This window comes from Gopherus flavomarginatus, chromosome 2 (genome assembly GCF_025201925.1).
Source record: "Gopherus flavomarginatus isolate rGopFla2 chromosome 2, rGopFla2.mat.asm, whole genome shotgun sequence".
Lineage (NCBI taxonomy): Eukaryota > Metazoa > Chordata > Testudines > Testudinidae > Gopherus > Gopherus flavomarginatus.
Window position 1 is genome coordinate 217,683,963 of NC_066618.1, and position 18,410 is coordinate 217,702,372.

At 42.2% G+C, this 18,410-nt stretch overlaps 1 protein-coding gene across 2 annotated transcripts in view; it reads right to left on the bottom strand.

Moving 5' to 3' along the window:
* OSBPL1A (oxysterol binding protein like 1A) overlaps positions 1–15,501 on the bottom strand; it is a 133,000-nt gene extending 117,499 nt beyond the window's left edge. For both annotated transcript variants that reach the window (XM_050941941.1, XM_050941940.1), the window contains exons 1-2: positions 15,434–15,501; positions 5,687–5,809 (exon numbers count right to left, since the gene is read on the bottom strand). In XM_050941941.1, coding sequence (XP_050797898.1) covers positions 5,687–5,807 — 121 coding nt within the window. In that variant the 5' untranslated portion in view covers positions 5,808–5,809; positions 15,434–15,501. The remainder of the gene's footprint in view (positions 1–5,686; positions 5,810–15,433) is intronic.
* Between the last annotated feature and the right edge of the window lie 2,909 nt (positions 15,502–18,410).

Here is an 18,410-nt window from a genome sequence, read left to right on the forward strand (position 1 = left end):
AGCAAGAGGCTCTGGCAACAGGCTATAGTCCCCCCTCACCCAGCTGCAGCCGCAGGACTCTGGCAGCAGGCTTCAGCTGCAGGCCTCCTGAGGTGGGCTTCAGCATCTCTTCCCCGTCCCGCCCCTGCCCCCCAACTTCAGGGCTTTGGCTTTCATGCTTTAAAAAGAGGTAACATCCTCAGTCAAGGGTAGAAGCAGACTGGTTAGTGATCAGCCATCCTCCACTAATGTGACAGCCCAGCAGAAATAAGAGTTATATGTAACATTGGGGTCCCAATATAAACCCACAAAAGCAAGCACAATTGTTAAGTCTGCCTTTTTATGTTCTGTTGGAACACAATGCTATATGTAACCTTGAATAAGGCATGGTAACCACCTTACATTACTAGGACTTGTACATTCTGCTGCATGTTTGACTTTTTGCTTGTTCTCCCTTACTGCTGATTTTTGTCCGTTACAATTTGACATTGTGCTTCTAAGGGAAAAGTATTCATTCCTCTAGTACCAAGACATACTGTATTCCATGTTGAATGCCACCAGCAGGTTGTATATTAGTTCTGCAGCAACTATCAGCCACAACAAACAGGAGCCTACTGAACAGAAGTGCAAGGTCTGTAGGGTTTTAATGTTCTGTTTTCCCCATCTAAAGCAGGATCACACTCATTGAGGGGGTAGGAAGAAAAATGAGCATAAGGGTTGCCAGAAGTAGCATAGAAGCAACTGAAGTAAACACAGAACATGAGCCCGTAACAATGTTCTCTTCAGGCAGGACTTGTATTGTTTCCACCTAATCACTTGCTGGTATGTTCAGTGTAGAATGAAAGTAAATGGATTGCTACAACCTCTATTAAGACAGCATTAAACGTGTACCCAGTACCCCTTATTATAAACCCCAACACACAAAACATGACATCCATGTCACAGAATTGGAATGCCATGCATGAGAGAACAGTCATTGCTAAGGCCCAAGGGCAGAATCTCAACTGAACTGCACGTGGCCAGCCTTTACCAGAGAGTTTGACACTCAGACTGATCCAGCCTGACTTTTTTAAAATGGTAGCAGAAAATTGTGCTGCAATAACTCAAATGCAGAAATATCATTCCAGTGTATTGTTTTGAAAGGAGCATATTCTAAAGTCCCAGATGCCAATAGTGTGAAGCCTTCATTTAAACTTAAAGCCTGGGAGGAAAAAACCCCAAGACTTCATTGCTAGTCTGAGTAATGCAAAACACACCCCAATCTCACTTACTTCTAGAAGTCGCCCAACAGTATTGTGTTAACCTGGAAAGTCTTCCTTCTCTGCACAAAAGACACTTTCAAGAGTTCAAGGGCAAGAAGCAGCTAGAGTGAAAAGTTGTGTGGGTTCTTAAACAACCCACATTAATGACACGACCAAGGGTATCTGACTTTCAAACACCAAAACACTAAGTTTTCCTAGCAATTCAAATTAGGCATCTGGTGCTATCAGCTTCTAGCATTTGTTAGATATGTTCCTGCTGAAGAGCCATTCCTTTAAACACTGTCTTGGCACTGTCATAACTATAAAGGGAAGGGTAACAACTCTCCTGTATACAATACTATAAAATCCCTCCTGGCCACAGGCACCAAAATCCTTTTACCTGTGAAGGGTTAAGCAGCTCAGGTAACCTGGCTGACACCTGACCCAAAGGACCAATAAGGGGCAAGATATTTTCTAATCTTCGGGGGGGGGGGGGGGGGGGAGAGAAGAAGGTGGGGAAGAAGAGGCTTTTGCTTGTGCTCTGGTGGTGTTTGCTCTTGGGACTAAGAGGGACCGGACATCAATCCATGTTCTCCAAATCTTTCTGAACGAGTCTCTCATATTTCAAACTTGTAATAGCCAGGCAAGGTGTATTAGTTTCTTTGTTTTCTCAACTTGAGAATTTGACCTTTGCTGGAGGGAAGTTTATCCCTGTTTTGTCACCACTTTGAAACTGAGGCTAGAGGGAGTTCCTCTGGACTCTCAATCTGATTATCCTATAAGTTATTTTCCATCCTGATTTGAGAGATGATTTTTACATTCTTTTAATAAAATCCTTCTTTTAAAAACCTGACTGATTTTTCCATTGTCCAAAGACCCAGGGGTTTGGGTCTTTGATCACTTTGTAACCAACTGGTTAGGATATTATTCTCAAGCCTCCCCAGGAAGGGGGGTGTACAGGCTTGGGAGGATATTTTGGGGGAAGAGGAACTTCAAGTGGTCCTTTCCCTGTTTCTTGTTAAATCACTTGGTGGTGGCGGCAGCGTGCTAGGTTTTAACATAAGCTGGCAGAAATAAGCTTGGGGGTTTTCATGCAAGTCCCGACGTCTGTACCCTAGAGTTCAGATTAGGAAAGGAACCCTGACAGGCACAGTTTATCTCACTCATCCAAGAAAGTTGGATCATCAACCCCTTTATCCAAGAGGCTGTGATGCTACAGCAGCAACTGGGCACTTCAAGTCAAACTGAGTTACGACTCCTATGACCAAGCCCCTGAAACAGGTGAACCAGGAATTCACCCTCTCCTCCTTGTATCTCTACAGCTCCTATTGCCATCCAGGAGAAAAGCAAAGCATTGTGCAATCTCCTCTCAAATGAAAGTGATTTGAGATTTCCCCAGCTCAATCTCATGCAGAACCCTTTGGTTAGACTCAGGCTCCTTGTCTTGTGCATCTTTTGAAGAACTGCAGTGCCTTCAGTTAAAGTTGACTTCGACAGTTCAGTTAGTTCTGCTTACTAAATCTTGTTAGAGAGAAGCATTGCTCACTCCAGAGGTAGTGTTTGGGGAAAAAGGGCATGTTATGCATTCTAAAGTCTGAAACACTGGGGGGCGGGGGGGAAGCAGAGCTTGTTACTCAGGTAGTTTTTAAAATGTAGCTTTATGCAATATTGACATGCCATTGGGGCATTTGTACAGAATAAAGGAAAGGGATTCTTGGCAAAGTGAAGCATTATAGCTTTTATAGTAGTGATTTAATTTGTCACTTTTCTACCAAATAAGCCTCCTATAAGTAAACTTATTAAAAGCCCACGACTACCATATAGCATTTTTTGAAGCCCTTTAAGGTTAGCGTCTGAAAGCTTTTGCTGCAAGTTACTGTAGTTTGCTCTCTTGTAGTGCTTGCATGTAAAATGAGAAGGAAGCTAGCACAAATGGCCTTAGAGTATCATGCTGCATTCATCTGAAGGGTTACGCCATTGTAGCATGGATAAAACTGCTTCACAGAAGAGTGAGCCAAATTCAGTGGGTGCAAGCTGTTGCAACTCCAGTGAAGTCTGGATTCTTGTACCCAGATTGAAGTGGGTCACCAATGTTTTTCCATCAGCCATCTCAAACTGTTTAGTAACGTGTAAACCATCTGTTAGGAGAAGGCTTAGTGGAGCACACAGGTAGCCAAAAATAAAGAATTAAGTTGGCTGACACATCTGCACATTAAAAAACTTTGTTTTATAAGTAGAGCAGACATTACAAAAAGGTGTCAAGGGGAAAACCCTAGAACTGAAAACCACAAACTCTTGGTCATCAAAGCCTTTGATGTTCAAATAGAAACATTACTTTCAGAAAGTTCTCATTAGCCACCACTCAAGAGATCATCCTTCCTGTTTACATTTTGTGTAAGTCACTACATTCGCTACAGAGTAGCTAAATGGACAGCAGAAACATGAAATTGGAAAGGCAGTAACTGGACAGTGAATTTATGAACAGCCCACCAGTGTCAGCAGCACTACTTTTCATTTACAATGAACTCATTCTGTCGGAATAAACAGAGGCAATGAGTACTGGGAGAGTGTGGAAAAAGTTTAAGGAGTCAGACCATGAAAGCTGATAAGGAAAAAAGAGCATAGGATTAAAATTAAAATTGTATCCCTTCACCTCTTTTCTTTTAGGCAGGATGTTATATAGAGCAGGGAAGTTATTAACTCTACAGTGCCAAGTACAATCTTGAGATTCGTATTCAAATATAGATTCCAGGGTTTTTACTGGCTAATTATGTTTATTAGCCTAATGAAAAATAAGCTGACCCTTCAGTGCATTTCCAATGAACAAGTATGCACTTCATAAAAGCAGCACCACATGGAATGATGGTACCGACAATCTCTGTAGAGACCAGGAACTGAACTAGCATGGTACCTGAACCACACCTCAGAGGGTCCTTCAGGAGAGAGGTTGAGATGCACTGGAAGATCAAATCGGGGTTGTTGGTCCAGCTACTGCTGCCTCTGTTTGCAGGAGGTGTGAGAGAGAGAGGAAGAGGAGGAGGGAGACTATAAAGACTTGATTTTCTAGCAGAGATCCAGCTCTTCCCCCAAGGTGGAATTTGCAGTGGACTCTGCAGGGCTTACTTTGTTTTTGTCCAAAATTTTAACTCCAAAAATGGGGTAAGCATGTACATTTTTCCTCTAACATTATAGCATTAGTCTCAATGTTCACATCTGAAAATAAACAAGAATACCATGTCAATAGTGGATAGATACATGTGTATAACAGAGGAAGTTAATTCATAATGGGTAGTTGAATGGTGGTGTAGCTGTACCTTTTTGTTATGACAAATCCAGCTGAGGCAAGAATCTTTATGCTTAGTATTCCATTTGTTTATAAGTGTAATTTTCACTGTATATACCGTTGGCTTGAGTTATACACAAGATTCTTTTTTAAGAGAGCTTTGCTTTTATCCTGCCATCAGCCTTAAACAAAAAACCCTGCTACTTAAGCCATTTGTTCCCCACTTTCCAGCGAGAAGAGTAGAACAAATGCATATTCTCTTTTTGGAGATTAGCTAGACAGACATTTTACAGGTGGAGGCATTAATAAGTGAAGCATCCATAGCCTATTAATGGATAGGAGAGACAACATGGTGCAGGGGACAAAGCCCTGGACTGGACTCAAAACATCTGGCTTTTATTGCCATTGCTGCCAGTGACATGCTGTGAGACTTTGGTCACGTCAGTCACTTCACCTCTGAAAGCTCCATTTACTCTTCCACCCTGTGTCTCATCCAACGAGACCATAAGCTGTTGGGGTAGCAACTGTCATGTGTCTGTACAGTGTATACCACAATGGGGTACACAGTCCCAGTTGGCATCTCCAGGCCCTACTGTAATGTTAACACTACATTGTTAGCTATTTACCTCTTCCCATCTCCTCCCTTTCTAGAGTCCCTCTTACTCTGCGCAAGTTCTATTTATCTCAAACTTCTACAGATATCAAATATGTAGACTTATCTCTCCAGTGAGTTATAAATGAAGTATTGACTGGGGGCGTGCTGTACTACAAAGACTGAAAGATGCAAGATACAGACAACCAGTTACAGCAGAACACGTTCAAGACTTATTAGGGCATGTCCATCGCTGGAAATGCTGGCAGATGGCATCAGTGTTCTCTGCAAATGGCACCACTTACTCACGAAAGCCAAGAAACGATACATAGTCCAACATATTGGACTCCTGCAGTCTTTCTGGTCCTTTATATAGTCGTTCACTCCACTTTTACAAGAGAACTCTCAAAGCATTGTACCGTACCCCCTATGTGAAACTCGTATACACGCTGCTCTATATGTACATACATCCAAACAAAAATACATGCCAGGTATGTAATAGTTTGATATTGTACCTTTTAGAGGAAAATGAGGGGGCACTACATCACTTACGGTTTATAACCTTAACGGTTAAGAGTTAATCATACTAACCTTTGCAGTTGATGTCAACAACCACTTCTCCTTTGTCCATGGTTTCCAGTAGTTGTCTAACCTCTGCACAGTTTCCATTTCTAGCATCATGGAGAAGCTGCTGTTCCGCTTCAGTGATCATACCTAAAAGATTATAAATACTGACTGTTAGTTATAGCTTTATTCCCCTTCTACTCCCCAGGACAAGTTATACTATAACTTCAAGCCAAGATAAAACAGGATATACTATATCTTTTGGCTGTGCGCTCTTAGGCTCATTCTGCTTGGGATATGAATATCTAGAATACTGAAGACTGCACAGATAGAGCTTTGTCATAAACAGATAGTTAGGGGTTAATGTCTTTTACCTGTAAAGGGTTAAACGGGGAACCAGCCACCTGACCAGGGGACCAATCAGGAGACAGGATACTTTCAAATCTTGGTGGAGGGAAGCCTCTGTTTGTGTTTTTTGGGTTTTGCTTTGTTCTCTCTAGGCTCTGAGAGTGACCACACATACCTACAGGCTCTCTAATCTTCTGTTCCAATTTTGGAAGTACAAAAGTAGAAAGACAGTTTAATCTTTTTGTTTTTCTGTATTTGCAATTGTGTATCTGGCTGATAGAGTTTTAATGTGTATTTGGGTGAAAGTATTTTAAATTGTATTTCTGCTGGAGAAAGCTTTCTTTCTATTGTCTATAAGCTGAAAGACCCTGTAATATTTACCATCTAAATTACAAAGATAACTTGTACTTTTTTTCCCTTCTTTTTATTAAAAGTTTTGCTTTTTAAGACCTGTTTGATTTTTTCCCCAGTTGAGGCTCAAGGGAATTGAGTCTGTACTCACCAGGTAATTGGTGGGGAGAAGGGAAGGATAAATTTCCTCTTTGTGTTAGATTCACAGAGCTTGAATATGTATTGTCCCTGGGTGAGGGGAAAGAGGAAGGGTGAAGGGGGAATCCCTTTGTTTAGATTCACGGAGCTTGAATCTGTCTCTCTCTCCTAGTGTACCCAGGGTGGGAAGAGGTGGGAGGAAGAACGGAGGGGGAAGGGAAATGGTTTATTCCCCTTTGTTGTGAGACTCAGGGAATCTGGGCCTTGGGGTCCCCAGGGAAGGTTTTGGGGGAGACCAGAGTCTATCAGGCGCTCTACCTAAGTCCTGATTGGTGGCAGTATATCAGATCTAAGCTGGTAATTAAGCGTAGGGAAATTCATGCTAGTACCCATATTTTGGAAGCTAAGGTTCAGATCTGGGAATTATACTATGACAAGCTTAGATAAAAAAGATGTTCTACTAACTGGCCACTTTCAGTTCAGATATCTAATGAACAAACACTATTGCTACAGACATCTATATATAATCAATGACTTCCCCTTTTCCTCCACTTACCTCTTAAAGCTTTGAGACAATATACATGGTTTATACTGTTTAGTCTGAGTGCTTGGCTGGGGATTAATTGGAGTCCATTTAGCAATAGAAGTCAACTGGAGAACAGAGCCAGTTAGCGTTTGTGGGATGAGAATGCATGGAAATTCCAATTGTCCACTGGCTGCCTGAGGTGACAGGAAGGATGAGCCATTGAAATAAGCAATCACGGGAGACTTAATCCTTTATTTTAAAAAAGGCTCATCAGTGAGAGGAACTAAAACTGGCCCTGCTTAGCACTGCTGGGTGCTCTTTTAGAGGGTTTTGTATTACCAAGATTGTACGATTGTTGTACTCTTAGGACCTCATAAAAGGGACAATAGCACAATGCTAACCCAATGGAAAAATTTAAGCAACTGGGTGGGCAACAGTACCATTTACTCAAATACCTCTCTCAAATGTTGCATTTTTCTTATATAAACAAGTCTGAGTCCATTTGCTGTCCTCACACATGCACACGTCCCATGAATTATACACCAGAAAATGTGTTCCTGGCTTGCTGCTTACTACAACAAAACTGCCTCAAGATACAGCACAACTCAAAACTACCTGCAAGAAATCCTCAAATCATAAGTGAAGTGTGACCTTTTTGAAAAAGTCAGGGAGCAACTTTTATACAATAGCCTGCAAAGAGTGTTCTTCTGCAATATGCAGTAAGTTACTGTTGCCAAGAGCATCAGCAGACTAGCAGGTTGGCAGAGGAAAAAAACTAGGTCTTGACAAGATCACTAGATACATGCAAGGATTGCCTGTGCTGAATCCTGCAGAAGCAAATTCTCCAGTAAGTGAAAGTTGTCTCTTTGCAACCATGGGGGCAAATAGTTTACCATCAACGATTTAGATGCTGGCAATGAAAGTATGCTTATTAAGTTTGCGGACGATATCAAACTGGCAGGGATTGCAACTGCTTTGGAGGACAGGGTCAAAATTCAAAATGATCTGGACAAATTGGAGAAATGGTCTGAGGTAAACAGGATGAAGTTCAATAAAGATAAATGCAAAGTTCTCCACTTGGGAAGGAACAGTCAGTTTCACACATACAGAATGGGAAGAGACTGTCTAGGAAGGAGTATGGCAGAAAGATCTAGGGGTCATAGTAGACCACAAGCTTAATATGAGTCAACAGTGTGATACTGTTGCAAAAAAAGCAAACGTGATTCTGGGATGCATTAACAGGTGTGTTGTAAACAAGACACGAGAAGTCATTCTTCTGCTTTACTCTGCGCTGGTTAGGCCTCAACTGGAGTATTGTGTCCAGTTCTGGGCACCGCATTTCAAGAAAGATGTGGAGAAATTGGAGAGGGTCCAGAGAAGAGCAACAAGAATGATTAAAGGTCTTGAAAACATGACCTATGAAGGAAGGCTGAAGGAATTGGGTTTGTTTAGTTTGGAAAAGAGAAGACTGAGAGGGGACATGATAGCAGTTTTCAGGTATCTATAAGGGTGTCATCAGGAGGAGGGAGAAAACTTGTTCACCTTAGCCTCCAATGATAGAACAAGAAGCAATGGGCTTAAACTGCAGCAAGGGAGATTTAGGTTGGACGTTAGGAAAAAGTTCCTAACTGTCAGGGTAGTTAAACACTGGAATAGATTGCCTAGGGAAGTTGTGGAATCTCCATCTCTGGAGATATTTAAGAGTAGGTTAGATAAATGTCTATTAGGGATGGTCTAGACAATATTTGGTCCTGCCATGAGGGCAGGGGACTAGACTCGATGACCTCTTGAGGTCCCTTCCAGTCCTAGAGTCTATAAGTGTTAACTGAGTTTATTATTCAGCATAGCTTTCCTGCCAGAAGAGATCTCCAGTAGTTCTGCTGCTTCTCATAATTTCACTTGGGTGCTTGGGAAAGCTAGCAAGACTGATGAGTTACATGACACTTACTCACAGTTCTGTGAGTAGTGTTTACAGTAGACTGCAATAGTAGGGAGCTCTCACTGCACCAGCCAAAGAGGAGGGACAGCAATGAGGGACCACAGCCAGAGAAGGGCCTCCCCTTTGCCCAGGAGCTACTCACGGGAAGGACCCAGAAAAAGGAAGATGAAGAGAGGGGGCTAACCTCTGAAAGCCACATAAAGCCACATACATTGCAGCACCCTAAGAGGCTGCGGAAATGTACAGTAGCAGAGGAAAGCCTCCCAAAGACACTGGTTCTGAAGAAGATAGATGAGCAGCTGAGAGGGGGAAAAGAGGAATCTTCAGGTTGAATCAAAAGCCTCCTGGCCAGAAGGGAGCATGGAAGATTGAGCAGCCCCTCTCCCCGAAGCAGGGTCCAGGAAGAGTAACCTGATTTAAATCCCAGCAGACTGGAATTGTAAGGGGGACGTCGTGCACACAACTTGTCTTCTCAGAAGGCATTACCACTGGACCTTGCTGGCAGGGCTTTGCCACTCCTCATCTTTTGTCTGTCTCTGACTAACAGGTTTCTGGTAATCTTCAGGCCCTGGAACTAGCCTCTCTTGAATGAGCCCTCTTCAGTAAGGTACCATTCTTTACTTTGTCTTTGAGAACTAGTACAGCTGCAGAGTTTCTGTATCCATTAAACACATGCAACACCCATAATACTAGAAACTATGTTACAAAACTCACTTCCTAAAGGGAAGGAACTCAATCACATGCCAGTCAAATACAGACTGACAATTTAACAATACCATCATACCACACTAGGAGTTCTTCCACAGACAAGTCTACCACACACTGAGAACAGGTACACACAAGGAATAATGGACAGGTATATTAGGAATACCCAAACCATGACAGAGGTCATGGAACAAAAGTCTTATTTTAAGCCAAGAAAATATAAGTGAAGTGTGATCAGTGAATAGTCTGGAACACTGCTTCTCAAGCTATGAAGTGTGATGCCTTTCCTGGTGGCTCCCAGAATGTAGTGAGAACCTAGGAGGAGGCAGCCATGAGAAGGGAAACCTCTTATGGAGAGGTCAGCAGAATGAAAAAGCAGGAAAGCCACCTGTCCAAAACAAAGTCAGTTCTTCAAGTATACTCTCAATCCATTTAGAGTTAGAGGAACATTCCATTGTAATGTTTAAATCACAACATTGCATCATTTGTCAACAAGGGATGCTGACAAGGTGCAAATATTGCAGTACATTTTCAACAAATTGTTGTAATTCTGCCATTCCATCTGGTACAATGTCTTCCCTTCCTCTGCCTTTGGACAGTTGGGAAGGGAACCCTGTAAATGGTCCATTTGCTCAGCACTTCTTCATGCTTAGCAGCAGCAAAAATTGGTGCCCTTTTGATCAGCACTCTGCTAAAAGCCAGTGTTACAAGACCTACTGAGAACCAGCAAGGCTGTGGAGTCACTGGGCAAGCATCACTTGCCTAGGAGAAACTGACATTAGAATTCAGAGTTTACTATCTCAAGGTAAACAATTTCTGCTCTTGCAATTGTATACACTGGAAGAGTAATAAAAATATTGTGCTAAAATTAAACAAGGTTTGTTTACTCAGGAACTTCCCTATCTACTTGCTTTTTTCTCCTCCTAGAATGAGCTTTATTATTTATTTGTATTATTGAAGCACCTAGAGCCACAGTGTAAAATATGAACTGGTGCAGAAGAATGACTTGCTGTTCATCATAGCCACTTCAGGGATTATTTATATGGAAAATTTTACACATTTAAATGAATCTGCCTGTGGTCACTCTTCCAGTTTAAGATTTGAGCTAAATTTGAACTTAAGACATTTATTCAGTTTAGTATGCATGCCCACAAAGCATAGTTTATGACAAGGGACTGAGAAGATGGGTATGAAAGTCTATCTAGTTTTAATAGAGAGCAAAGAGTAACAGTCAATACAGGTTCCAGGTATTGTGAGTTTAAAGGCAACCCTGAAATTCCAAGGGCAAGGGCAGGCATGCAAGGAGAGAGAAAAAGTGCTTCCTAAACCCTTCTCACCAAGTTTACCAGTTGTGAGAAGGTGCCACATTGACAGTCCTGGTTAATGAAATTCTCTTCATCTGCAGATCAGGTATACAGCCTGGCAGAAGTACTAAAGATTATAGTCCTCCACCAGACTGTCTTATCCCTTACCTGAAAAGGCCAAGAATATATGAGTGAAGGGAAATTTGAATTGCATTCAGTCCTCTCTTGAAACTACCAAAATGGCAGCCAGTGGTGGGTGTTTAATGTGCGCACTTACTAATATGAAGGCTGAGATCATTCACATACAGAGAGAGTTTTTGAATGGTGGCAGCTTAAGTCTTGTTTACACTGGAGAATTGTGCCACATGAAATTGAAGTGCTATTACTGGCCCATGTGTACCTGGCACATTACAGGGAGTTCATACCACCAATCCTATTTTGCTGTCATTTATCCCCACAGACACTGCAAGTGCATTGCCTTCTGGAAACTTATCCCACATTTCTTGGCACTATGTGCATTGGCTTGTGGGAAATTAATATGCCCTTGAATGACTGGTATGCTGCAGGACATTTGTAACACTCATAGTAGACAGCCAATGCTTCTTATCTGCACTAGTAACTCTCATTTCAAGAGCACTGGGTAAGGGTAACATTTAGGAGTTGCACAGGTCAATTTTATTTAATCACACCCAAAACTCTCCATTGTAGGTGAGGCTGCAATTCCTAAGCCAGGTGGTTTAATGGTGAAAGCTCCATATTCCTTGAACCATCCAGCCACCTGAAGGCGGCACAGTCCAACTGAAGCTGAAGGACTGATTCATAGTTTATTTAATGTGGATTAACAGAGCAAGAATTTGTAAGTTATAACTTGTAATTAGTAATCCTCCATAACTCCCCTCTACCAACTTGAGAACCCAACCGACTAGCTAGGGTAAAATATGTATTGACAACCATGCCTACCCATAACTCCATCATATTACCAACAATTTAAAGGATTAAGGCAAGCATGGACTATCATTCAGTGTAATACTGCCCATCGATGCTAAAAAGTATTTGAATGCTAGTAGCTATGAAGGCATAAAGGTATTTGCCCAATAGTAATGCAATAGTTTTATGTTAATATTGCAAGAAAGTATTTGTCAGAATAAATTTAACAGATCAGTGGCATATATCAAGTGTTATATCCAATACTACTCAAAACACTCTTACTTAAGTCTCTTGCTTTTGGAATTCTTAAGATAGAGGATGGCTTCTTTTCCATGTGTTGTAGGAGCAAGAGTAGGAGACAGGCATTGAAGACATCTCCTTATTGTATTTCTCTTGCCTTATTAGAAGTGTCTGTTCTTCTCCCACACAAAAGTCTCTTTATGGACACAACCACCAAAAAAGAAAATCAACATTCTGCTGGTGGCATCTGACTCAGATAATTAAAAACATGCATCTGTCTGCACTGCTTTGTATTATCAAGCAGAACCCATCATCAGCATGGACACATCCTCTGGAATGGTGGTCAAAGCATGAAGGGACATATGAATCTTTACTGCATCTGTCACGTAAATATCTTGTGGCACTGGCTACAACAGTGCCATGCTAATGCCTTTTCTCACTTTCAGGTGATATTGTAAGCAAGAAGCGGGCAGCATTATCTCCTGCAAATGAAAAACTTGTTTGTCTGAGCAATTGGCTAAACAAGAAGTAGGACTGAGTGGACTTGTAGGCTCTAAAGAAAGCTTTAGATTCTTTTATTTATGAGTGCACATAATTCTACATTTCTAAGTTCAATTTTCACGCTAAAAAGACTGCATTACACTTCTTGTATTAGGTGAACTGAAAAATACTATTTCTTTTGTTTCTTTTTACAGTGCAAGTATTTGTAATAAAAAATATATGAGCACTATACACTTGGTTTCTGTGTTGTAGCTGAAGTCAATATATTTGAAAATGTAGAAAACATTCAAAAATATTTAAATAAATGGTATATTATTGTTTAACAGCACAATCACATGATTAATCACAATTTTAATCATATGATTAATTGCGATTTTTTTTAATCGCTTGACAGCCCTAATTTGAACACCAGATTCTTCTCTGTTTCATAGCTCCTGTTCACAGCTCTGTGGACAGCACTAAAAGCTGACAAGAATCTGGTTGCTTTTCACTCTGCTGCAGCTTGACAAGACTAGGAGCAACAGCAGAACTGAAACTGGCCATTCTTACACAAAGGGACTGACCCAGTAACCACTGACATTATGGGAAGCTTTCCATTTACATCAATGGACAATAATCCTAAAACAACACTACACTGATTTATGCTCTGGAAGATTAACACACACAGCACCAGGAGGACCTGACACTTCAAACAGAGTTAAGTGAAAGTTAAAGTTCTGCAGATTTTGATGGCACTCACCTACTGCCCCTGCTTTAATAAAGGACAAACCGAAGGAGTCTAGTAACACAGATATTCTAGGGCTGCTGCAGTTGCTACTAGGTATGCAATGGAGAGAAGTTTGAAGTGTCCAACTATATTGTATAGAAAGCAATGTGTTCCGTCTCAAATTAAAGAGGCTAATATCCAGAGATGTGCACTTTCATAGCACAGTCTCAGAGTACTCAGTGTCAGGCTATATAGAAATAATTTCACCCACATCTGAAGCATAAGTAACCTGGGTGAAAACAATGCACCTCTTTGATAGCAATCACACTGACTTTGGCACAGATATTTAGGTTAATCCTTATACTCTTAAAGATCTAGTGGCTCTTTTCACACATAGCCAGGATGCTTCATGTCTCTGCAGGAAAATTGTTCCTCACTCAGGCACATGAGCTTACCACTCTGAGGTACTGGTTTACTTCCATGCCATGGGAAGAGTGATCTACTGAAGCCACCACCACTAATCCATGCAGAACCTTATAACTCTAAAAATAGCCAAGAATCTGACCAACTATACTACAGTTAACAAGATCAAATCAGGATCACAGCAAAATACCTAGCTCTTACATTGCACTTTTTTCATCAGCAAGTTTCAAAGAGCCTTTAGAAAGGAGGTCAGTACCATTATCACATTTTACAGATGGGGACACTGAGGCACAGAAAAGTAAAGTGATTTGCCTGAGGTCACCCAGAAAGCTAACAGCAGAGTTAGAAGGTAGTACAGTTGCAAGGAAGTTCAGAGTTGAGGATGTAAAGATCTTCAATCAGTCCTAAAGTAGAAAACTGACTTCACGTCTTAGTTTGGTAGTGGTGTTTTAATCATTTTGGAAAGAATTATTTATAGTGATCTTTGGAAGATTAACAAATTTGCAGATCATATTAGCTGCAATACACACAAGCACATTCAAGACTAGACAATGGACTATCATGTCCCAAACACCAGCAATACTGGACACCTCCACCCTGATTGTTCTTCACTCAACAGGCGCATAACTCCTATTGTTTGAGCTATACAGTAATTGGAGGAGGGATCACTTGAACTGTACATTCGCTTTCTTTTGTGTGTGCATGTGCAAGGGCTAGCCTAACACAGTCAGCTACTTCCTGAAGGCCTGAGCATCAAGCAGCCAGTTTAGATTTTTTTTTACTGATAGCAAGTCTTATGATTTGACAGACCAATACCGCTTCACATTGTGCCGGCATCCTCTCCTGCAACTATAAACGAACATTTAACCAGCAGTATGTTGTAATCAGTCAGAGAGGAGGGTATGTTTCCTATTGCAAAGGAACAGGGCTCAGTCTCTGGGGACAGCTCTCCATCTTGTAAAGATAATGTACATATAAGTCATAAAAAAGACCAAGGAATAATTAAGGTGCCATGAGTACTCCTCGTTCTTTTTGCAGATACATGTTTCAGAGTGGTAGCTGTGTTAGTCTGTAACTCATAGGTGCTGGAGCTAGGTGTGCTGCAGCATCCTCTGACTTGAAGCAGCTGCCATTATGTACACGGTTTACAGCTTGGGTCAATGGCTCTGAGCAGCCCCCACTATACAAACTGTTCCAACACTTTCTGACCTAACTAGGGGGACTGGGCATCTGAGACGCCTAAGGCTGACTGGGGGGGGGGGGACACACTGGGCACCACAGGGGTCAGCAGCCCTGTAAACCCAGCCAAGCACACAGCTGTGCGCCGCAAGGAGCAGATGCTTGCTCTGCGAAGATCCCTCAGCCCCGGGACGGGTCACTACAGCAGTCCCTCGGGGGGCAGCAAGCGACGCGGAGATCCAACCTGCCGCTCTGCTTTCATTGCGCTCCCCATAGCCCTGGGGCCCGCGCTGCGGCTCCCAGCAGTTGCCGTGGCGGGAGGGCTCCGCAGCCCCCTGCACAATACGGCTCATCGCCGCCTTATAACCGCTGCTGCCGCGCCCCCCCCGGGAGGGCCCCCCACCGCAAGCTGGGACGCACGGGGGGGGTAACAACACCGCGGGGGTAGCAAGCCCCCTCCCTTCCCAGCCCCGGGCCGCCGCCTCACCGCTGCAAGCAGGCGGGCTCCCTCGCGCAGCCACCGCGTCTCGCCCCCAGCCAGCCTGACGCGTCGAGCCGCCCTCCCGATTGTTTTATAGTCAACCACCCCGCACGTGACCGGCCGCGGGGCTCGCCCTCCCCAGCCGGGAGGATTCCCGCCCCCGCCGGCTGACGGACACTCCCAACGGGAAGCTAGAGAGGGCAAAGCTCCGCTCGGCGCCGCAGCCCCTCGCGTGTCCCTTGCGCGTGCTCGGAGCCGCGGCAGCTGGGCCCTGGGTTCTCTGGAGCCAGGCTGGGCATCCGCGCCCTCCAGCAGACACACACACACACTCACAGGGGTGGTTCTGCTGCAGATCCTAACAGGGGGGCTGATGTCCACGTGAGCCCTCTCCAAAAGCTCTGTATGTGAACGCCCTGGGAGAGTACTGCAGGGAATGAACTGATAACAGATCTTGCTGTGTGAGGGAGGCTCGGCATACCGACGCAAAACGGCCTAGTGACCTTAATAATAAATAATACTTATCTAGCATCGTTCCTTTGATGAGCTCAAAGACGTTTAAAATTATGAGTATTCCCATTTTATAAGGGGGGGGAAGGGGCACAAAGATGTTAAGTCATTAGCCCGAGGGCACACACCGAGTAGCTGAGTGGGCAACAGAGTTAGGTTTCCGGTCTAGCAGTCTTCGACCCAATCACCTATTATCTTACAGAGGGCACAATATATCAGATCCAGATATAAATAACACTGAAGATACAAGAACTCTGACAAATGTAACCCCTCAAAAAAGAATATAAAGTCATCAGAAAAAAATACGTTTTTTGTTGGTTTTTTTTCAGTTACTTCAGTTTATATACAAATACGATACTAGTGAAAGGAAATTCTGAGTGACTGTACAGCCATAGAGGCTGAAGTTCCACCACTCTCTTCCCAGATCTGTTCCACTTTTTTGCTCATATTTAATCCCCATAATATCTGGCAATTTGCAGTTCTACCTTCAGCACTGGACAATGCTCCCACAATGCTGCTTGAAGCCTTGCAGGAGCATGTGAAGTCGTTAAATATTATAGTAGTATACAGTGTTGAGACATTAGTGACTCTGTATGGCATTTGGTGAAAGGTCAGGAGCTACAAGTGCAGTCAGAAAACCATTCAACCCAGTAGGGTGGATCATCGGGTTCCAGGAATGGGCAAATTTAAACCTTAGCAACTATTGTGAAACCAAGATGACATAAAGTGGGTGTAAGAAAGCATGTATTATTGTAGATTAGTGTCTCTGCTTAATTTATTTTCTATATATTAAAAAATGATAATTCTAAAAATGAAATTGCAGCATATAAAAAGAGGAAATATAGTAGTTCCTTGTCTATACAGATGAATAATCAGAATTTGCTGATCTCTGTTCTGGTTTGTGTTGTCTCTAGAGAATGAGTTCTTTCTGATCTTAAGTAAGGCATCATTCTGCAGATGAGCTTTAGCAATGGGTATGTAATAGAGCTGGTCAGGAATTTTACAACTAAATATCAAAAAATGTTGATTTGTCAAAACCAAAACTTCATGGGAAAGGTTTGATTTCTACAAATGTTAACATTTTCTAAACAGAAAGTTCAATTTTTTTACTTCAAAACAATTTTTCATTTTGAAATTTAATTTACAGTAAAAAAATTAAATAAAAAGGTTGAAATCAAAAGGAAACATTTAAATTGACCTAACGTTTTTTTTTTAATTTTTAGTTTGTGAACATTTTTGAGATTGCGACTTTTTGTCCTGATTCGGTATGGAAATTTTTTTTTTTAATCTACGTTTTCCTAGGACAGGAAACCCATTTCCTGCCTAGCTCCAGTATATACTATCTGAAAGGGTTCACTTATTTCCATGCTCATACTGGCCTCTTTTTCTTCCATATTAACTCCAACCTTTTTCTCATTTTCAGAGCACTCCGTAACTGCTCTGCCTGCACCTCTCTCCCACACATCCAGCCACACCCTTGGCTCCACCTAAGCTTCTCTCCCTTTGTCTCCTTAGCCCACTCATGGCTCTGTGCCATCTTTCACAACACTCTGACTGCCTGGAACAGACTCCCATTAAAGCCAAGCCCCACATTCTCACTTCAGAAAAAGTCAATAATTTAGCTCTTCCCAGCTATAATTACCACACAACACAGTATCTGTAGTGCAGCTAACTAGACTATCTCATGTTTCTAAATTCTTCAAGGCAGGGTCCTGTTATTTCTTCATCATAGTTTACCAGTTTGACAGCCCCTTGTTGTACACTCCCAGCATTGTATAAAGAATAATAATCTAGTGAGTTTTGCTCTTTAAAGTCTGGAAGCAGTGTTGCCATGACCATGGGTTTCCCATGATTTGAGCATATCATTTCTTTCTTTTTCAGGAAGCCTGCTGCAGTTAGTAATAAGTGGAACATCCAACAAGCTATGTTGGGGTTGAGTGTGTTGGCAACCACCTTTGGATAAAATTCATGTGTATGATGTGAATTGGTTTTATCAATTGTTTTCTTGTAGCAGAATATATTTTACACCATCTCCTCTGCCAGGATTATTTATCCTGGAAAGGTAAAGCATTGGGGGCAACTTGACTGAAGAATTCAAAGTTTTGAAGGATCCAGCCATCTCTTTATCCTGCTCCAGAATACAAGACTAAAGAGAGCCTTGGCTAAAAGGGTTGTAAGTGCAGAACCAATAAAAGGAACTTCTACTTCATGCAGCACATAATCTGTTGAATTCACTGCCGCAGGAGGTCAAATCCTGTTACAAGACTTATAAAAGGGTTGGACAATTTAAAATGATCGTGTTAATTACTAGTTAATTTAGATATGGTTTGAAAATAGGAGCCATACAAGGCAAGATAGTGTAAGGGTGATAATTTATCATGCTTCAGGGCACCAATGATAGCTTAGACAGGCCAGGAAGAAGCATGTACACCCTTTATAGCATTGCACAATTGACTAAGTGTACTAATACTTGCTT